The sequence below is a fragment of the Acartia tonsa genome, chromosome 2 (assembly GCF_053477335.1).
Source record: "Acartia tonsa isolate MP-2025a chromosome 2, ASM5347733v1, whole genome shotgun sequence".
Lineage (NCBI taxonomy): Eukaryota > Metazoa > Arthropoda > Copepoda > Calanoida > Acartiidae > Acartia > Acartia tonsa.
This window is the reverse complement of record NC_137261.1, coordinates 42,981,378-43,004,781: the sequence shown is the minus strand read 5'-3', so window position 1 is coordinate 43,004,781 and position 23,404 is coordinate 42,981,378. Positions and strand designations below refer to the sequence as shown.

Here is a 23,404-nt window from a genome sequence, read left to right as displayed (position 1 = left end):
ACTCACTGGTAGTAAACTTAAATTTGTAAATTTGTTTTGGGGGAGAAATGTGATTAAACTTAAATTTTTGTTTTTGAAATTTAACTTAAAAAGAGGTTTTGAACTAAGGAAAAGCGCTTAGGTAATCATTTGAGGAGGTTATTTTATTTCAAACCCTTCCTCTTCTATGACTATATGATGGTAAAGTTTGTTCAAACACAAATTAAATTATTCAAATTGATTAAAATTGTTGAATATGTGTCTGTTTTTCTTATGAAAGTAGAAGAGATTTGAATAACAGAGCAGTACAGTGAACTTTTTTTTTGAATTTCTAACACGTAGCACACCATAGAATATTTATTTTAATAATTTAATATATTTAGCAGAAATGCAAATCTATAATTTACTTTGTTAGTCCGTCTAACGAACAACAGTATACAACGTATTTAGTCCGTTAGTATTTAGTTCTTGTTACAACATTAAAAAAATCATAGCTTTTTTAGAAAATGTAAATGTAATATCTTAATATTTTCCATTGTGCAGGAAAAAGAAATAGGGAAAATTAATATATTACTTTGAGGGAGACAGAAAATGGATATGTGTATTTGATTCAGCTAAACATTGCAAACCGAAATTAGCAAAGGTGTGTGAAATTCAATTCAAAGTATTTTAATTGTATATAAGTTAACACTAAATAAACATTAGAAAAGAACCAATTATCAGAAAAAAGGGGTTGAACCGCCAAATTAATAATTTAAAATAAAGATAGGATAAGAAGAAAGCATTTATAAAAAAAATTAAAGGTAAAGTTAAATATAAGCGATAAGGCAAATGAATTTTTAAAAAAATCTATTCCCAATTGATTCCGGACTCAAAATCACATAAAGTTTATTATAAAATGCTTTGCTATCATATTTTTAACAAAAACACAGATTTTTTATAATTATTTGTTTTTTTCTGTAAGAACTCCTCACAACAGTTTTATTCAAATTTCTTTTTTGTAAAGACAGGAAGATATCAAAATTTTATTCAATATTTTTCAATAGAATTTTATCAACCTTAAAACAAGGATGAATTATACAAAGTTTAATGGATTTATCATTGCTTAGATCTTACAGTAGATTATCATGTACATAAAGGGAAACTTCTAGCTGGCTAAAATAACGATCCCTCCCCACACCACCCGCTCTTTATCCCATCCCCTCCCCTTCTACTGGATAAATGAACTGACCAATAAGTGATGTTCATATTGAAACATATAGTATAGTGAAGACAATTTTTTTTCAAAATAACCACGCACATTCTATATTCATTCAAAGTTTATACTTGAGGTTAGTAATTAGACAATACTATTTATGTATTTTTTTAAAAAGGTGTGTGTCTGTCGGTATGTATTATACATATATGCCTACTATGATTGTGTACATGGCTAAAACAAAGTATTGGTCGGGGTATTGATTTGGAAGAGGGATGCAGTGTTTATAGTTTACATAGTAATATAACTAAAAAATAATAATAATAAAGATTTGAAATTTAACAAATTTATCTTACAAGAAATCCTGAAATCATACTCTTTACAATATTGAGTAATTTTAAATTATTTAAAATTTTACATCATAATATTATGTACACATTAATATTTGAATTTAATGTAAACTCGAAAGAAGGTGTATCAACTTTTTTGCTTTTTATTTAAGATAGCTAGCCGGTTCTTTCAGTAAGTAGTAGATGTAAAATTTTTCATAGAATTCAGATATGCAATCGTTTTTTTTGTAGACCTCTTATTTTTTAAGTAATTTAAGTTTTTAAAAAAAATAATTAAGTCGGTTTTAAGGTACTAAAACGCAACAAAATAAAAGAAGAAAATAGCCAGTATGAACAAAAATAGTAAGATCTTTAATTTGACACCTTACTTTTAAAATTCTGTTGAGTAATTGTTGAAAAAATCTATTTTTTTAACCTCCGTTTAATCAAAACATTAAACCTAAATATTTTCTCATACAGACATAAAAATATGGGTTCATATATACCATTAGAATGAGAAAAATAATATGAATCCATTCTAAGCAAAATTGAAAAAGTTTTTAAAAATTGTAATAAAAAATAGAAAAAATAAAAAGTTTATTTTAAGAATTGTAACTACTAAACTAGCCAATCACAAATCGCAAAAATTGACAAATCGGGAAGCTTAACCTATAAAATTAACCTATAGAATTGCCAGAAAAAAAGGAGAACGTTCATACAATATATACAATAGATACTACAATAAATATAGTGATATTAAAGAACATGTAAAGAATGAAAAATTATGAACAAATATGCATCAGTCTGTTTATAAACTTCAAAACAATGCAGTTAAAAATACATTATTGTTTCTTGTGTTTAAAAAATATCTGCTACATTGTATTGTCTTTTGTTTAGGTTTTGTTCAGGTTTGGTTCAAGCTAACCCTTTAAAGCCGAAAATTATGATTCTTAAAATAAACTTATTTTTTTTATTATAGTTTTATAAAACTTTTTCAATTTTGCTTAGAATAGATTCGTAATATTTTTCTGATTATAAAGGTATATATGAACCCATGTTTTTTATGTCTGTTTGAGAAAATATTTAGGTCTAAAGTTTTTATTAAACCGAGGTTAAAAAAATAGATTTTTTCAATAATTACTCAACAGAATTTTAAAAGTAAGGTGTCAAATTAAAGATCTTACTATTTTTGTTCATACTGGCCATTTTCTTCTTTTATTTTGTTGCGTTTTAGTACCTTAAAACCGACTTGATTATTTTTTAAAAAAACTTAAATTACTTAAAAAATAAGAGGTCTACAAAAAAAACAAATTGCATATCTGAATTCTATGAAAAATTTTACATCTACTACTTACTGAAAGAACCGGCTAGCTATCTTAAATAAAAAGCAAAAAAGTTGATACAACTTCTTTAATATTCTATTGAATTTTTTTCTTGATATTCGTTACAAAAATCTTTGTCTAAATCATTTTTATAAAGAAGTTTATTTTATGTATATGTGTGTAAATACCGTACTTATTATTGCATAAGTTTAAGGGTTTATGTCCCCGCCCTACTTCACATAATTTTATTTTTTTACTGACAAACAATGTGGGATATATAGATTATTTGCAGCCTTTCTTGAATGGCGGCAGAACATATCTAATGTTCTTAGAGACATACAGATGTACCAGTATTATTAAGAAGTTGCAATTTTAAAAATTTGAGTTTTCCCTCAGAGTAATTTGTCGAGCAGAAAACCCTCCTCACACTTATTCTTAAAATAAATTTATTATAAGGTAGAATATGCAATTCTTCATTTATTTTTTTATTACTTTAGGTCAGGTTGGGTAATTTTATATTGGGTGTTAATGGGTTAGGCACTGGAAAAATTACCTTTCGCTCCATCAAATATTCTAGTTTTTTCTCAAAAATAAAGGAGGGAATTCAGTGCTCTACAGATACTTTTAGGGAACGCACCAAAATATTGCAATTCACTACGAATACTTGAAAGTATCTTGAATTTTTATGTCTTAAAAATACTACACAATATTGTGCAGTAAGACTACTGGAACAGCTTGACAAAAGAACTACAAAATTAAATGTAGCGTATTAGGTTTTAGGCTTTTGTACGGTTATTTTATGGATAATTTAATCTAAATCCCATTCTTCTCCCCAAAATGTACAAGCAATCACAGATAAAATTTAATGCTTAATGTCTTCATTTAATGTTTACATATATAAACCGTCTATCTTGTAAAGCAACCAAGAAAATACCAATTAAAAATGGATATCCTATCCTATTTTCATTAATCTTACCTATATACATATATCCCCTCCAGACAGATTTAAATGTGTACTTAATTTAGCAAATTTTAACTGTGTGCTTATAAGAGTCTATTTATAATGGCAGCCGAGATGATAACTAACTAGCATACGGACAAAAAAAATAATAGGGTAGCTCCGATTCTAAAAAGGACAATATTAGTTTGAAAGCTACTCTATAAATATGTTTTCCTCGTTGTTTATTAAAAATATTAAAACACTCTTTAAAGTTATGCAAATAATTAAATAGAAAACATTATGATTATGCAACTGATTTAAGATTATGATAAGAAACAATTGAAATTTTTCTTAATATTTAATTCTTATTTTTAGTAGCGAAGCTACTCTATAATTCACTTTGTCCGTCCGTCAGTCAGTCCGTCAGTCAGTCAGTCCGTCAGTCCGTAACGCTATGGGGGAAATGGGATTTACTCAGCTCCTATATAAGATAGAATGCTGAAATTTTTTATCAACATTCCCATTATTAAGGAGCACAATTGACTATAAAACATCATTTGCGGTCGGACCGATTTTTAGCAGGTTTTAGGCTATTTTTATATTTTTCACATTTTTCTCCATATCTTCAGTGTTTATGGTCCGATTTTCAAAATTTTTTCAGTTACAGATATCAAAATTAAATTTCCTGTCGTTTAAAGAAACAATCATGAAGGCCAGACTGCCTTTTTAGCAGGTTTTAGGCTATTTTTATATTTTTCACATTTTTCTCCATATCTTCAGTGTATGGTCCGATTTTCAAAATTTTTTTAGTTATAGATATCAAAATTAAATTTCCCGTCTTTTAAAGAAGACAACCATGACGGCCAGACTGCCTTTTCAGCAGGTTTTAGGCTGTTTTTTTTTATATTTTTAACATTTTTCTCCATATCTTCAGTGTTTATAGTCCGATTTTCAAAATTTTTTCAGTTGTAGATATCAAAATTAAATTTCCCGCCTTTAAAGGAAATAACCATGACGGCCAGACTGCCTTTTTGGCAGGTTTTAGGCTATTTATAAATATATTTAACACTTTTTTCCATATCTTCAGTGTATATGGTCCGATTTTCCAAGTTTTTAAGGATTTAAAAATTAAATTTTTTGTCGTTTTAAGAAAACAACCATGGCGGCCAGACTGCCTTTTATCAGGTTTTTGGCTATTTTTATATGTTTTACATATTTCCCAAGATCTTTGTTTTATTTGATCTAATTTTCAAACTTTTATGGGATATCAGTATCAAAATAATTTTTCCCATTGTTATGAGCATCTTTAATATAATTTACTTTGACCATCGTCATCATACAAAATAAAACAAGGTTTCATATTTATTGTATCCAATAAATCTATTCTTGATTTTAGTAAAAACCTTTTAAATCTACCTGTACGTATTCCCATCTACGATTTTTTGTGCTTCGCTACTTATGGATGTTGTCATCCTTGTTTTTTTATGTTAATTATAAAATATCTCTACTAATCCAAAGTACTTTATTTGTGTATTTAACTAAATTAAGTGAAATGTTTCAAGTGACAAGAAACATTTTATTTTATTGTTTTAAATCAAATGGCATTTTTTGTACTTTGCATACAAGCACGACTGTTTCACACATATTAGCGCAGTTCAAATATTAAAATATCAAATGAATACAATATAAAGTCCCCCCCCCCCCTCACCTCTTATTAACAAATAAATTTAAATAAGGGGAGGGTGATGTTACCTTAGATCATGTTAGGTTAGGTTATATCAGGTAAAGGGTAGTTCCGCAGGGTAAAAGTTAGCTTTAATATTAAAAATATAAGTTGACGTTTATGGGCGTACGGACATAAATATCCTAAAAATAGAAAAGATTCGCTTTTAGAAATGCCATTTGATTTAAAACAATAAAATAAAATGTTTCTTGTCACTTGAAACATTTCACTTAATTTAGTTAAATACACAAATAAAGTACTTTGGATTAGTAGAGATATTTTATAATTAACATAAAAAAATACTAATATAATTTTTTTTCTAAATGGAAATACTCTAATAAATTAAAATGTATCCCATATGTAAGGCTGGCGGCGAAAGGTGCCATCCAAAATCAAGGTACGTAAATCCTCCAAACAATGAAATTAAAATTTTGTTGCCTGATTTTTTTAAGAGATGGAGGTGTCCCCCTTTCTAAAAAGAATATAGCTTAAAACCACCGCAGAACCAGTCACTATATTCTCTAAAGAGTAGAACTCAATCAGTTCAACGGTTACCGAGATTTTAAGCTTCAGATGGAAAGACGGACATCGTTTTACTTTTTATTACACATTATAGATACAAAAAATCCAATACTAAATAGTCCATTCATATGTGACACCGTTAATTCTAACAGAAACTCACTTTATATGTCTCCATTTGCATTTTCAATGACTAAACTTAGATCTTGACATTTCTTATATTATTTCCTCCTAAGAATTCATAACAATTAACATATTTTTCAAAATTAAAAAAGTACAAATCAAAGTACAAATATATGGAGTACAATCAAATACTTTTTTATGGGAGGTTGCCTTCAGAATTTTTAAACTACAATCAAAAAACATTTATAAAGTACAGGCATTAATCAATTCGGGGTTGGTATGGACTTTTATTATACATACTTGCGGTTGCGACCCTAGAAGGGCTTCTTAAAGGAGGAGGAATTTTCCCCTCCTATTATAATGAAGCCTTTTAAACAATAGATTTTGTTGGAGGTTTAACATGTTTCCAGGGGTGCTTGCTTATTTATTTAAAGTGAAGTTACCATTCCCTAAACCTTGCTAGGGCACATATGAAACATTTCTGAAAATGATTTAAAGAGAAGCTTCTCTAATCATAATAATAGATGCATGTTCGTATCATCATCTGGGAGTCATTAATTCATTATTGGTGTCCTATCACTCCCACAAAAATATATCAAATGTTATAACAACACATGCAAACTTTTATCATTGACGATTCTAGCATTCGTATGTGTCTTTTTGAGATGAATTTGATTTATTGATTGATTAGCTATAGATTCTTAGAGTTTGGACCTAAGTCTCCTGGAGTATGACTAGACACTTTTGTATAGCCATCAGGGCCAGCTCAAGCTCCACTATCAAGTAAATAATTGCTTGACCGGCTGTCTCATGAGAGCCCCTTGTTATTACCTCGTTCTCGCCGATGAAGTAAAATCTATGAATAATACAACGAACGGAATTGATAGTTTACCATCATTATTACATATACCCAGGGAAAAGGGAGGATTTTTTTTATATCAGGCCAAATCCAATTCCCGAATCCTAACCCTTATGCTAACCTAAGAAATTCTCTAACATACAATAAATCATATTTCTTTTTTTCTCAAAACATAGCTAGTATATTGATGCTGAACAATATTTTACTTTTAAAAGTTATAACTAGATAATAGGGGCTCAGCCGCAATAAGCATAAATAGTACAAGAATTATTTATTAAAATTTTAATAATATTCGATTATGATATCCTGATATTATTTGTATTATCAGGAAGGGAGGGGTCATTGGAATGTAAATTAAACTTCTAAATAAACACTTCTAACGTTAGATTGCTTAAAACTTTTGATTGTGCATACGTCTTGCGCAAATTTAGACATTTTAATATCAATACTTTGCATGAGGATTCTTCTAACAATGAGATATATTAATGCAGAAAATCTTTGCTGTACAAAAAGAAGTAAATCATACCTGATCCAAATCATATCCCTCGTTTGCTGGCATTTTTATGAATCTTTAGGAATATTTTTTTTTAAATTGTAATTTTGCAATAAATAGGTGTCGTAACAACAAGAAGAGTCTAGACTCTGTAGATACTGTAGAGTCTAGACTCTGTAGATACTGTATAGTCTAGACTGTGTAGATAATGTAGAGTCTAGACTGTGTAGATAATGTAGAGTCTAGAATGTATAGATACTATTGAGTCTAGAATGTATAGATACTATTGAGTCTAGACTGTGTAGATACTGTAGAGTATGTACTGTGTAGATACTGTATAGTCTAGACTGTGTAGATAATGTAGAGTCTAGACTGTGTAGATAATGTAGAATTGCTAGAGAGATAATGTGTAGTTGCTATAAAGTCTAGACTGTGTAGATACTGTAGAGTCTAGACTATGTAGACACTGTAGAGTCTAGACTATGTAGATACCGTATAGTATAGACTATGTAGTTACTGTAGAGTATAAATTATGTAGATTGTAGATAATGTAGAGCATAGATTATGTAGATACTGTATAGTCTAGACTTTGTAGATACTGTCGAGTCTAGACTGTGTGGTTACTGTAGAGTCTAGACTGTGTACATACTGAAAAGTCTAAATTGTTGATATACATCATAGATTAGGCTGTGTATATACTGTAGAGTCTAGACTGTGTAGTTGCTGTAGAATCTAGACTGTGTAAATACTGAAAAGTCTATATTGTTAATATACATCATAGTCTAGGCTGTGTATATACTGTGTAGTCTAGACTATGTAGTTGCTATAGAGTCTAGGCTGCACAGTTAGTGTAGAGTTTTCTAATCACATACATAAAAAGACACGAATATTTACATATCACATTTAACAACCATGCCATATAATTTTGAAATTGAAAATATGTGTTAGAAAATGATTTACATGCAATGATAAATATTGCTTGTTTTAAATTTTGATTGAAATATAGGTAAATTTAATACCCTGTATAGAAAATGAAAATTCGTGACAATATTACTATATTTGCTGACAGACCCTTCTTGCAGAAGATTAGTTTTCTGTAATTAGCAGATGCAGATACAACAGCACTTTGTTTGGATTAAAAGCTCATTAGTCACAGGAATCTTCACTATAAATTCCAAAGTTTACGGCAAAAATTCAGCTCTTTCTCTTTTATAGAAGCTCAGAAAATTACGTTTTCTCCATTGCATTACAGATAGATGGATAGATAGACGTAAAGGCGGACAAACAGATGGTCATTGTGAACTAAAGAATAGCTTTGCTACTAATATTTTCCATAAATTTCTTTAATCAATTTAATTGGTGGGAAAACGACTGAAAAAAAACGAATATTATTTATCTAGAAACGATTAACTTGTTTATTGAGACGGGGTGGTATTGGGGATGGTTAAACCACCCCCTTAAATTTTCTTATTTTTTTAAAAGTTGCTTTATATTTGGGGGGAGGGTTCGACCAGGGTCCCCTAAAATATTAATTCCCAAAAAAATAGTTTTTCCTTTTTTGAAATAAAAGAAAACGCGGGTAGGGTCGACCATCATTTTGTTTAATAAAAAAAAATATATTGTTATTTGTCATTCTAACCTATTTTTAGTTTTTCATGCTTTGATTTTATAGATAAAATATATGATAATATCACTTATATACGTGTCTATATTAACTTCACTATATTACATAATTTGTATTGGTAAGTTCACTAAATACAAAAACAAGTTTACTCTAGAGGCTGCACTGGTTTACAACTGATCTATCTAATTATCAACAAAAACTTATCTTACCCCCAGATTTAAAAGCTACCATTAAGTAGTTGATAAATATTTGGGGGAAGAAATGGTTGTAGATTAATTTTAGATTAATAAATTCCAGCACGATATTCGAAACAAGTTAACTATTACACCACTGGTTTAACACTACTACTAGTATCTATCTACCTAACAACAATGTTTCGTTTCAAATTGAAAAAAAAGTAGAATTTCTATCAAGGGCAAGGGTAGATAAAAAGGGATAAAAACCTGTGTACATTAAATCAACATTTAAAAATTTGATTCTTAGAACACTTAAGTTAAAGTTTTTCTGGTTATTGTTACTCCAAATCATTTGAAAATATAGACAAACATTGACATTAAAGTTAACTAATTTAAGCACTCTGTTTATTAAATTCTAATGTATTTATAGAAAACAGGTGGATTTTTTGCCTTTTATTGAATAAGATTAAATAAAGCTAGCTTTTATAATCGTAAAAAAAAGAATACCATTTTTGTAAAAATACTATATTAATGGTAAAATTATCATTAAACAGTTTGCTTTTTGATGTAAATAATTCAATCTTTAATCGGAGCTAGCTTCTGGTCAAGCAATAAATTTAGACAAAAAATTAGTAACTACGCTATGGGTATAAACGCGACGGACATTGAATTAATGCCTTTAGGCTACCTCACTTCATGGTTATCACCCGCATTAGCAGATATAAAATAAATTATCAATAGCATAAAACCTAACCAGGATAAATTGCGTTCACCTAAAAAATGTTTTGGATATAATGGTTAACGGTCTACGAGTTCGTACCAGACACAGAAGGAAAAAAATTATGAATAATTACATATTTCTTGACTTAAATTTTCAATATTGATTGTAATTTTGAATCTACTTAATGGGTTTTTTTTTGGAGTGGCAAGGTCATAGACGTCCAAGTGTGGGGGTAAAGGGATGATCACCCCCCCTTCCCCGAAAATTTTGAAATTCCTCATTTTAACTCACTCAAAATAAAAAATAATTATTTAAGTTCATTCACCCCCCTGGATCAAGTTTGTACTTTGCTAAATAATAATCATTACTTTATATTACTGAACTAGCGGCTACGCCCCTTGAGGCCTCTAGGGGCACTTGAGGAGGGGGGAGTAGATTTGATAACCCAATTTCTTATTTTAGATTTTAAAAGGAAAAGTAAAAAAAATATTTTGGAGGGTGGAAATTTTATTTTTTTTGGAGGGGGCTGCCCCCCCCCCCCCCCATCACTTTTAATTTTAGTTAAAAATTCAAATATTTTTTTTTTTGGGGGGGGTTATTTTTCCTTTTTGGGGGGGTTGGGGGTGTCCCACCCCCCAAGAAAATAGTTATAAACCTTCCCGGGACCTATGAGAAGCTACCCTGTTAAGGAGAACCCGATCGGTTCAGCGGTTAGCGAGATCCTTTGGTACAGACACAGATACACAAACATCCAGTTACTTTAGTATAAGGATTGATTGATCCTCTAGCTCACATTGAAGGGTTATCATAAAAAATTGCACGGAAAACAAGTGTTTAGCTTGGTATATAATCAAGTTTAGTTTACAAAAACAAACAACAAAATTGTTACTGCATTATATTTTCTACTGTTTTGTGGGATGACTAAGTGTGGTAATACGACACCCATACGGACAGGCCGTTTACAGAGTTGCTTCGCTGTGACTTATGATAACAAACCCCCCGCACTAATCCTATTATATCACTATCCATCTCATGACCGCTGTTAACCCCGCACCCAGCGGTCAAACTAGCCTGCCTAAATGTGGGGAGGGGACTTGAACATGCAACTATCACGAGTCCCTCATGCGCTTATATAATCGGGAGGCACTGCCTCCCCTTTTACCACCGTTGCCCCCACAGCCTGTCTACCGTCGGGCGCTAAGCCCTAGCGCCCCACACCCCCTTCAAACCTAACCATTGTTATATTTTGTTGTATATATATAGTAAACATAACTTGTAAATATTATTCAGTTTAAATATATAATTTCTGTATGATTGAATCCTGCTTGTTTGTTTGGTAGAATACTTAAAGGCTAGGGCTCGTTGAATCCGAACTCGTTACCCCGTGGGCTTACCAGAACTTGGTGTCAGCGTGTTTCAATCGAGCCTTACAGAAACTAGCCTATTCTACCTCTGATTGGACCCTTTGGCAAGTAAGGGGACAATCAGCCGCCAACTGACCCGTGAGACGGCCTTTTTAGGTCGAATTTCCATCATTTTGAACGCAATATGTGGGCCTCTGGCCTACGGCAAGCAGATTTAGCCTGCTAAAAGCGCCAGTTAAGACGCTTTTTCCGTGTCGTGTAGGAGTAGCGCTAGGTGCGCAGCCACGGCAATCGGATAATTTAGCTCAGACGGCTACAAAACTGAGTCTAAATTGGCAAGTGTAGCTGGGACAAGCCCCAGGACACCCAGGCCAAACCTACGAGACAGACAGCTGTGTGCTGGTCTCCCTAAGAAGGCAATGTGTGGCTGCGAAGCTTCAGCACACAAGTAAGCCCTACCACTGCGACGGATAGCAGATTTTGAGCCACAGGCACGGCAGGACGGGACATTCCCTGCCGCTGCCTCCCAGGATTCGAACCCGAGGCGCTGCAGGACGGGCCATTCCCTGCCGCCATTTTTCGGGATTCGAACCAGCGGCGCTGTAGGACGGGTCATTCCCTACCGCCGTCACCCCTCTGAACCTTGCAGGACGGACATTCCCTGCTGCCAGTGCTTCCAGAATCACACCTAGAGCTCCTAGTGATAACAACACATCATTGTGTATAAATGTCAACCAAGTGATAAAAATAAATATAAAATTGTTGACCAAGTGATAATTAATAAGCTCTAGTGATTCGAAGCTACAGTCTAAGCCACCATGGTAAGCGATACCACCATAGCTGCGGTGCGGCCACCACCAAAGTTTCTGCCAACCCCAGCCGAACGAGAGGCCCCCTTGTCTCAAGGGCAGGACCTCCACTTCCCCTGCCATGTCAGGGTGAGGTTTCCTACTCCTGACCCTGCCCAGCATGTACAGGTTGATGCCATGATTGATTCTGGCAACCGTGTACCAGGGTCTGCTGTAATTTCTGAGCACCTCATGCACGCGATGGGCGTGCAACGCATGTTGATTCCGGACAACACCCAGATCCTGACTGCTAATGAGGAAGGCCAGCCCCTCCAGGTAATCGGAAAATTAAAAGAGTTATATATGGCAGTTTCACACACTCTTATACTCCATCTATACCACGTGACTGTGGTCCGGAATCTCTCACACCCTCTGAACCTAGGAGGGTATTTTCTCAAGGAGTTCGGAACTAGGCTCTGTTTCGACATGCAACCACCTTGCTTGTGGGTGCGTGGGGAGTTTATCCCACTCCGTGGCGTCCCCATTGACCGGGAGACAGCCGAGAGAGAGCTAAGCTATGAGGGGCCTCTGCCAGGCCCCCTGCCTGAGCAGCCGCGTGTGGTTGAGAAAGGCACACACTGGGTGGACGCTGAGCTCAACGCACACAAGGGAGCTAACCTGCTAGCCATGGGGTTGCCCCCAGTGCCCAAGGTGCCAAGGGAGAGCCTGCCAACAACGTTTCCTGAGATTGCCAGCCCTCCAGAACCAATCTTCTCCGCCGACATTTTTATCAACGGCCAGCCGTGTCCACCTGGCCCCCTCTACCTGGGACCTCCAGCCAGTCCACCAGCCAAGCCCGAGTCCAGACCCGTCAAGTCGCGGTCTGATGTACCCGGAGCCACACTCAACTCTCAGGCCCCAGCCTCTCCCGGCGCCGTGCCCGTCAAGTCGCGGCCGGACGCCCACGGAGCCAAAGCTGGACCCAGCACTTTGGCCTCTCCCAGCGCCGAGCCCGTCAAATCGTGGCCGGACGCCCCCGGAGCCACGCCTGGCTCCGACACGTCAGCCCCTCCAGAAGCCGAGCCCGTCAAGTCGCGGCCGGTGGGTCCCGGAGCCAAGGCTGACCCCTCACCAGCCACGTATAGGCTAAGCGCTGTCACTCCAACTGACGGTCAACCACCCCAGCTCCGCACAGCCAAGCGGGTGGTCCTGCCTGGCCGCGGGGTTATGGCGGTCCCTGTTGAGCTAGTAGGCCATCGCACCAAGGATGCCATTCAACTAGCTGCCCCAGAACAGAGGTTTGGGGAGGACCTTGTTATTCCAGAGGGCCTGTATGCCCACAGGCCTGGCTCTGCCACTGTGTTTAGAGTACTGGTGGTCAATGAGGGGGAGGTGCCCCTCTTGCTGGATGCTGGCCTCCCAGTGGCAGGGGAGCTGGTCAAACCTGACATTTTAGAGGTCTCTGATACGCCTCCCCCGCGTCTCCACTCGTTCCAAGAACCTGCTGAGCCTATAGACATGCAAGAGTTGTGGGAGGCCCTGGAGATGGAAGACAATGAGTTCCTACGCAAGGACCCCTTGCTCAAGAAGGAGGTCTGGACTACGTTGTCAGAGTACAGGGACGTCTTCTCCAATTCTACCCCCGGCTGCACAGATGTGGTTGAGTTGCAGCTGCGCCTCAAGCCAGGGACCCAGCCGATCCGCCAGAGATTTAGGGATCTGAACCCGCGGCAAGAGGCTGAACTGGAGAAACAACTGGACACCTGGCTACAGGAAGGAGTCATAGAGCCGTCGGACTCCGCCTGGAGCAGCCCCCTGGTGCCCATCAAGAAGAAGGACGGGAGCACCCGCTGGGCCGTCGACTACAGAGCCCTCAACAAGTGTCTGGAGCTGGACAGCTACCCCCTGCCTAGGATCCAGCAATTGGTGGAACGAGCTGGCGGGCACCGTGTCTACAGTGCTTTAGACGCGGTGGCCGCATACTACACCATCCGTGTGTCTGAGGATAGCCGGCCCTGCACCGCCTTCACCACCCCCAGGGGCTTGTATCAATGGAAAAGGATGCCCTTTGGCCTGGCTACGGCACCGTCTGTCTATTCCAGGTTTATTGCAGGGGTCCTAAACCCACTAGGCACAGCCAACCTCCAGTCATACCTTGACGACGTCCTGACCTTCCATCAGGATACCTGGGCCCACCTGGCCAGGCTCCGAGAGGTCTTGGAAGCCCACCGCAGGGGAGGGATCCGCCTCAAGCCAGCCAAGACCAAGTTGTTCCGGTCCAAGGTGGATTATCTGGGTACCACCCTCAGCCGTGAGGGGATAGCCATGCAAGAGGACTATATTGACCGCATCTTGGACTGGCCAGCCCCTAGCACCCCCAAGGATTTGCTGGCGTTGCTGGGCTTCTTTGGGTACTACCGCCTGTTCATCCCAGAGTATGCAGACCTCACCTACGAGATGAATCGGCAGAAGACGGCCAAGGCCCTAACCTGGACGCCTGAGATGGAAGCCCAGCTGCTGCAACTCAAGGACAAGTTCCGCCAGGCCCCCATCCGAGCGCCGCCCAGGTTTGATTTACCAGCAGTGTTCCAGCTCACCACAGATTTCAGCAGCCGCGCCATCTCTGCCATACTGAGTCAATGCCAGGAGGGCAAGGAGAGGCTGATTGCCGCCGTGGGGCGCAAGACAACCGACCCTGAGACGCGCTACCCGTCCTGGAAGGGAGAGATGGCCGCCATTATCTATGGGATCCGAAAATTCCACGGCATCTTGTCCTACCGCAGCTTCCAGATCAACACTGATTCCTCTGCCCTGCTACAGATGAAATCACTGAACACATCCACAGGGATGGTGGCCCGCTGGCAGGAGGAGCTAGCGGCCCTAGACTTTACCGTCTGCCACAGGCCTGGCACCCAGAATACCAACGCCGACGCCCTCAGCCGCCGGGAAGATGCCAACATGCCAACGGCTAGCGCCGAAGAATTAGCAGAGCAGGCTGAGTATATCCACAACCTTGGCCAGCTAGGGGAGGCCGCAGCTAGCCGACCTCCTGCCGCCCGACTGGATTCAACTAGAGTATTGGAAGCCCAGACACAGGACCCCCTCCTGCTCCGTGTCCGCCAATGGGTGGCTGATGGCAAGGCCCCAACCAAGGCTGAGCTGCGTGGCAATGAATGAGACGAGCAGCAGTACGCCAGCCGCTTCCCAGCCCTGGGGCTTGACGAGCACGGCTGCCTCACCACCACTGACCAGACTCTGACAGGAGAGAGGACAAGATACCTGCTGCCTTCGGCCCTCCAGCAGGACGCGTTCTTTCTAGCCCATGGGACCCCCATGGCTGGGCACTTTGGGATGGACGCAACTATCGCCCGCGTTGCCATGCACTTCTGGTGGCCCAACCTGGCCCGTGACGTCCGCCTGATGGTACAAACCTGCCCTGAGTGTGTCCAGAAAGTTACCAAGGAGAGGCTGAAGCAGGGGATCCACGTGCCCTCCCGCCAGGGGTACCCACAGCAAGTCCTATTCATCGACCTGGTGGGGCCACTGCCAGAGACCCCAGCTGGAAACCGCTACATCCTCACCTGCCAAGATGGATTCAGCCGATTTGTCAGCCTCTACGCCATCCCCAACAAGCGCACCCTCACGGTGGCTGAAGCCCTGTTGCACCGCCACCTGGCCACGTTCGGATGCCCCCTGAAGATCCATTCCGACAATGGAATGGAATTTACCGGCCAGGTATTCCAGGAACTGGCCTCCCGGCTCGAGATTGGCCTGACACATCCACCACCCTACAACCCGCAGTCCAACCGAGTGGAGAGGTTTCATAGGACGCTCAACACAGGCATGCGCCTGTTCCTAGACAGAGACGATAACAACTGGGAGCCACACCTGCCTGCCATCGCCTTTGCCTACAACACCAAGGCCTGCAGATCCACTGGTGTGACCCCGTTCCTGGCCTTCTTTGGGAGAGAGGCCAAACTTCCGGTGGACATGGTGCTACGGCTGCCAGAGACTGAATATGCTTCAGTTCCAGCCAACGTCCAAGCTCTGTTGCAGCGCTACTATGCAGTTTATGATGCCATCCAGCAGAAGGAGGAGGGAGCCATCAGGAGGAGCGCGGCAGCTTACGAAGGCACGGCCAAGTATGAGGTTGGAGACTTGGTCTGGTACCTGGCCCCCCGCCTGGTGCCAGGGAAGGCAGCCAAGATTACCAAGAGATGGACTGGCCCCTGGAAAGTAGTGAGGAAAGCTACAGAAGTCCATTATGTCATTAAACCTGCCTCTCCAGTAGCCAGGATCTCAGAAGTTACCGCGCATGTAGGCCGACTGCGCAAATACACTGGAGATGTGACTGCCCACCAGATCCCAGAAGACATCCAAGTTGACGTGGACGGCGACGAGGATGCCACCGAGCTGCCAGTTGGAGCGACGGCGCCCGCAGCTAGCAACCCAGGAGAGTTCCCAGTGCACCAGCCAGCCGCAGCCGCCCCACAGCCTAGCGGCCAAGATCGTGACCCAGTGGAGGAAAACCTGCAGGAGCAGCCCAACGAACCACCGCCGCCGCCGCCCGCTTCAGAGCCACTCAGAGATGCCATCTGGAACCCTGACGCAGACATGGAGAACCTGCCAGCCAGCAGCGAGCCTGTAGGAGAAGAGCCAGCCACTGCGATGGAAGAAGCCGCCCCAGAAGAAGAAGAAGCCATGTGCCCCCTGCTGATGACAGCCATCCCCATCCGGGTAGGAGCTAGGAGGCCAAGCAACCTGAATCAAGCAGGCGCCCCCATGGAATTCTATGCGCCCTTTGCCATCACCATTCCACCCTTAGGAACCATCAGAGCCTGCCTAGGCCTCCGTGTCCAGCTACCAGCCGCGACAGAACTGATCCTGCAGACGAGGCAAAATTTCCAGCGGCGAGGCCTGGCCGTTGCCAACCCATGCCTAGAAGCCAACCAGGAGCTGACAATGCTGATCACCAACCACAGTCAGACCGAGCAACGAGTGTCCCAGGGAGCCTGTGTAGCCCGAGCTGTCCTCCATCGAGCTGTGCCCCAAGAGCTGCCTGTCCGGCGCATGAGCCGGCTGTCGTATCCCCAGGTTCAAGGCCTGGTGGCTCAGGAGCCACGCAACCCTTGAAGGGGAGGTTGTGGTAATACGACACCCATACGGACAGGCCGTTTACAGAGTTGCTTCGCTGTGACTTATGATAACAAACCCCCCGCACTAATCCTATTATATCACTATCCATCTCATGACCGCTGTTAACCCCGCACCCAGCGGTCAAACTAGCCTGCCTAAATGTGGGGAGGGGACTTGAACATGCAACTATCACGAGTCCCTCATGCGCTTATATAATCGGGAGGCACTGCCTCCCCTTTTACCACCGTTGCCCCCACAGCCTGTCTACCGTCGGGCGCTAAGCCCTAGCGCCCCACACCCCCTTCAAACCTAACCATTGTTATATTTTGTTGTATATATATAGTAAACATAACTTGTAAATATTATTCAGTTTAAATATATAATTTCTGTATGATTGAATCCTGCTTGTTTGTTTGGTAGAATACTTAAAGGCTAGGGCTCGTTGAATCCGAACTCGTTACCCCGTGGGCCGAGTACGCTCGGCTTACCAGATAAGTAATGTTGCCTTTTCTTTACTAATTATTGATATAATTGTCCCTAGCATTAAAATTTACAAGTTTGAAATTTGTTTATTTTACTCGTTTAAATCAACACTTAGTTATACCTGTTAAATAGAATTGTATAAAATTAAAATTTGACATAACAATATTTTAGATTAGGTTTCTCTTTTTTTTTAAATTAATGTGAATTTTGATCTAAATATGCTGTACATTATTTAACAAAACTTATCTATAAAATGCTATAATGAAGATTTTATTTATGAAAAAAGAGTAATAAGTCGTCGTATATAGTCATGATTAGTAGATCAACTACTTATTTGGCGAAGAAAGGTTGGCAGGAAGCCCAGTTCAATACTGCTGAGAACCTCATTAATGTTAGCAACTGTTAGTAACATTATATCACGGGTGGGCTTATGGAGATGTGTTTTTCAAAGGATATTCTTTGAGGTTTTTTTAGCTACTCTTTGAACAGTTAGCAAGGACGTCCAAGCTCTTTATTTTGAGGAGGGAATCAAGGGAGTATAAAATCTCAAAGGACAGGGGATTGATTCAATCAGAATTTTTCTTCAATTGTTACTGGGGGTAAAATCTAATATACCTCCAATAGTATTGTTATTGGTGGTTAATCATCCCTGTAACCCCCCCCCCTCCTTTTTTCCCGAGTAGCTATGGGCAAAGACGTTGTCAACACTAAAAAGTACAACATTTTAATATTTGGTCAAACACAACAAGGAAAACATTTATGTATTTTTCAACAAGGATAAATATTTTTCATAGGAAAGGCACCATTGAAAAATATACTAAAAGAAAAAAAAATATTCTTCAGGGATCCTAAGGGATAAGAAAATGGTTGATAATTTGATTTACACTACCAATTACGATAAACAAAGTTGTCTAAAATGTTGGTTGAAAGATATTGTCACTATCAGTTTAAGCCAACTAATCAAGTAAGTATAATTTGCAGTCAAATGTTCTCTCTCTTCCTGCCATATTTAAAATCATAATACAGCTTAGCAGGTACCAATTTAATAACAATACAAATTTTTAAAAAAAGCTTTATTTTTTACAATGATGTCATTGGTCTGCCATAAAAACCATTAATATTAAACGCTTTGAAATCAATATTAATTATATTTTGTCAACGAAGCACGCACTGCATTTAAGATTAATAGCAGATTATAGAGTAGTCGCGCTATCTAAAAGTTATTTTTCCACTCCTTAATTTACCATTACTTGCATTTAGTGTCTTTTCAATCATAAATAATACATTCTTATAAAGAAATACCAAGGATGAGAACATCCATAAAAAAAGTATATCATTCCACTTATAAAAGTAACAGGATATATGTATGTTTCTCTATGTTTAGCGAAGGATCTCGCTAACCGCAGACAAGATATGTTGAAGCTTCTTGTAAGTCCATGGAAGGTTTATAACTATTTTTCGGGAAATCGACCCTAGAACTTTTTTCTTTAAACCCCAAATCAAAAGTGGAAAGTTGAATTATCCCTCTCCTCTTCAAGTGCTTCTAAAGAACTCAATTAAAAATTGATTTAATAATAATTTCATGGTAATCCTATTTAATCATTGTTTCATATACTAAGGACCGACGGTCAGACAAATCAAGTTATAGAGGAGATGGTCAGTGGTCAGAGGTATATTCAAACCATATGTCTAAAGACCAACGGACAAAGCATTCAATGGAATAGAATCTAAAAAGTCTTGCAAATCAAAGCAAACATCTTTTAGAATACACTTACATAAGCTCTGTATTTTTTAATAAAAAAATCTAAGTACATCATTTAAGGCATTGCACTTTCTAAAAGCTTAACATCTTTATAATTTCGTTTTAAAATTATGTACATATACACAAATTAGGTATCCAACATATAATGTATTTTAGGACAATTTTATTTTGATTGTACGTTTATGAGACGAGTGAGAAAAATTTTACTTCAAGTTTGGCTGAATGACTTTGGGTACTTTGTTGAATTTTGTATGTTTGGTTTCATAAGAGTAGTGTTCAAACTTTTCAACGTATTGTTTTAGTCAGCATTGATAGGGGTTTATTTCAATTTATTGTTCATTGTCTTATTCTTTCAGATGCATATCGTTAATACACCCTTGTTTCTTGATCTTCGCTCTTATGTATGTTGTAATCCTTGTGACTCCCACATAAGGAGTCAAGAGATAAAACAATAAACATATCAAATATTTACTTTAAAAGTATTACTACATCCTTAAAACACTTATAGTACGTAACACATTTGTTGTATTTACCTATGAAAGATATCTAGAAGCAAAAATTCTCTTTAAATTTAAGTGTCTGTAGTTTTTTCTTGTTACTAACCCGTCAACAAAAATATGTTAAGCGGTGTATACACAAACTAGAATGCTAAAAGAATTCTTGTCGAATGTGTGTTAAATTGGATATAACGAGCCAAATACATTTGCAAAAACATGTAACTCTTGTCTTGAATGTCATTGCATTGCTTTAGTTTCATTTTTTAAGTATATAATTCCAAGTTCAAACAGCTTCGCTACTGTTGAACATAAAATTTCAATTTTAAAAGGGATAAATTTACTTATTGTGAACCATGTCCCTGTTAAATTAAATTTAACAATAAATATTAATACAAGTTTTAATATTTTATTCAATTCGCTCTTTTTTTATTTTTACACAGAAGATCTGTTAAACTATTTCCAAACCTTCCAACCAAATTTTAACGACTTTTAAAAGTCATGAAATCAAAATATTAGTCTGTAATTTAGATAATCTTACAACGGTCAAAAAATAGATTTACACAAATACAATGTTTTTCGTATAACGTTAACTATAGCGATCTTATATTCTAATCATCTATACTTTCAGTTACGCCCCTAGAGTGGGTTGAATTCGCCCTCCCCTCCATTTTTTATTTTAGTTTGAAAAAGAAAAGGTAAAGAAATCTAACTCCAATTTTTCGAGGGCTAGATTTCCATTTCCTAAACAAACCTGCCCAGGACCTATGAGAAGCTACATGGTAAAGGAGAACCATATCGGGTCAGCGGTAAGCGAGATCCTTCGGTACAGAAAGACATAAGTCCTGTTACTATATATGATTTTTCTAACGTAATTTTTGAAAGCATGATTCCTTGGACGATTAGGTAGCATACCACACACCGAATTTTTTGCTAAATGACATATAATTGCACTCGGGAATTACAAAATTGAAGGATGGCTATTTTTCTGTACATATGTAGTGCATTCGTTAAAATTATGTCTACGCAGTCTGAATAGCTCTTTAATTAGACAGAAATATTTTTCTTTTATTATTACGTTTCCTTTCCTTCATTTTTTATTAGAAAATATTTATCAAAAATTTAATAAGAATACTTCTTGATAATATTTGTTAATTATCTTATCGTATTATAGCTAGTTTTCCGCGGTTATTAAAATTTTTTTTGATTTTGATAATTGAGAAAATTGTCCGTAACACGATGCTATACCTGGCTTTTCGGTGTGGCTGAGAATCGGTTATAATCAAGCGGATAATAATCGGTTTCGAAGCCATGCTAAATAAACATTTTAGATATTCTTAATACCAACAAGGATGACAACATCCATAAGTAGCGAAGCACAAAAATCATGGATGGGAATACATACAAGTAGATTTAAAGTATATTTATTAAAATCAACAATAGATTTATTTGAGGAATAATAAACACGAAACCTTGTTTTATTTTGTATAATGAGGACGGTCAAAGTAAATTACATAAAAGATGCTCATAACAAAAACAAATTTATTTTGATACTGAAAGTTTTAAAATTTGACCAAAAACACCAAAGATATGGGGAAAAATATGTAAAACATATAAAAATAGCCAAAAACCTGCTAAAAGGCAGTCTGACCGCCATGGTTGTTTTCTTAAAACTACAGGAAATTAAATTTTGATATATATAACCGAAAAAATTTGGAAATCGGACCATTAACACTAAAGATATAGAGAAAAATGTGAAAAGTACAAAATAGCCTGAAACCTGCTTAAAGGCAGTCTGACCGTCATAGTTAATTTTTTAAACGACAGGAAATTTAATTTTGATACTTATATCTGAAAAAATTTTTAGAAATCGGACCATAAACACCAAAGATATGGAGAATAATGTAAAAAATACAAAAAAATAGCCTAAAATCTGCTTAAAGGCAGCCTGACTGTCATGGTTGTTTTCTTTAAACGACAGGAAATTTAATTTTGATATCTATAACTGAAAAAAATTTGGAAATTGGACCATAAACACCTAAGATTTGAAGAAAAAAGTGAAAATTACAAAAATAGCCTAAAACCTGCTAAAAAGCGGTCCGACCGCCATTGATGCTTTATAGTTAATTGTGCTCCTTAATAATGGGAATAAATTTTCAGCTGTCTATCTTTAATAGGAGCCGAGAAAATCACGTTTCCCCTATAGCGTTACGGACTTACTGACGGACTGACTGACTGACGGACAGACAAAGTGAATTATAGAGTAGCATCGCTACTAAAAACTATTAGAATTGTATTCATTAAAATAGAACAAAACATCAAGAAGTAGCGAAGCAAATAAATGAAATTTATAAAACGACATGAGAATCTTCACAAACACATTTCAGAAGTCTATCACAAAAAGTAGCAATGTATATCAATCTTAACAGTTTTATTAATCAGGGGTAAATTCCCACGAAATTTGAGTAAGCGATGATATAAGCCATTCTTGCCTGGGATTGTCCCTAAAGAAGCTAATGTAACCAAAAAAGAGTTTGTTTGTCGTCCATAAGCAATTCAAGTAAAAAGCGAAGCTCGTTTAATTTAAACAAATAGAGTATAATGTCAACAGATATTATAAAAAAACGTTTAGAGAAGCTTCATTTAGGTTTTAAATACAAACTTCTTTATTTGGTAACTTGTACTCTAGGAAAAACAAAACTATAAAAATACATAGATAGACAGATAGATAGATCAACAGATATATAGATAAACAGATATATAGATGCCAGAACATTCATGAATTTAATATCCAGAAAAAACATATTCAGAAAGTTTTCTACATTATTTATTTATGCAACTATCAAGGTTAGATAGATAGATAGATAGATCGATAGATAGATAGATAGATAGATAGATAGATAGATAGATAGATAGATAGATAGATAGATAGATAGATAGATAGATAGATAGATAGATAGATAGATAGATAGATAGATAGATAGATAGATAGATAGATAGATAGATAGATAGATAGATAGATAGATAGATAGATAGATAGATAGATAGATATATAGATAGATAGATAGATAGATAGATAGATAGATAGATAGATAGATAGATAGATAGATAGATAGATAGATAGATAGATACATAGATAGATAGATAGATAGATAGATAGATAGATAGATAGATAGATAGATAGATAGATAGATAGAAAGATACATAGATAGATAGATAGTAAGATAGATAGATAGATAGATAGATAGATAGATAGTAAGATAGATAGATAGATAGATAGAAATAGATAAAAAACTATACAGACACATAGAAATAATATAGATGTTTCGGTACGCATGCCTTGCCGTACACGAAATCTTAATCTCCAAGCCCTC

The 23,404-nt window shown here is 37.5% G+C and overlaps 1 protein-coding gene across 1 annotated transcript in view; it reads right to left on the bottom strand.

The window, feature by feature from the left end:
* The window catches only part of LOC145311907 (solute carrier family 23 member 2), an 89,744-nt gene extending 82,157 nt beyond the window's left edge, over positions 1–7,587 (bottom strand). Inside the window, exon 1 of the mRNA XM_080150946.1 lies at positions 7,516–7,587. Within this exon, the coding sequence (XP_080007072.1) occupies positions 7,516–7,548 (33 nt within the window). The 5' untranslated portion in view covers positions 7,549–7,587. The remainder of the gene's footprint in view (positions 1–7,515) is intronic.
* Between the last annotated feature and the right edge of the window lie 15,817 nt (positions 7,588–23,404).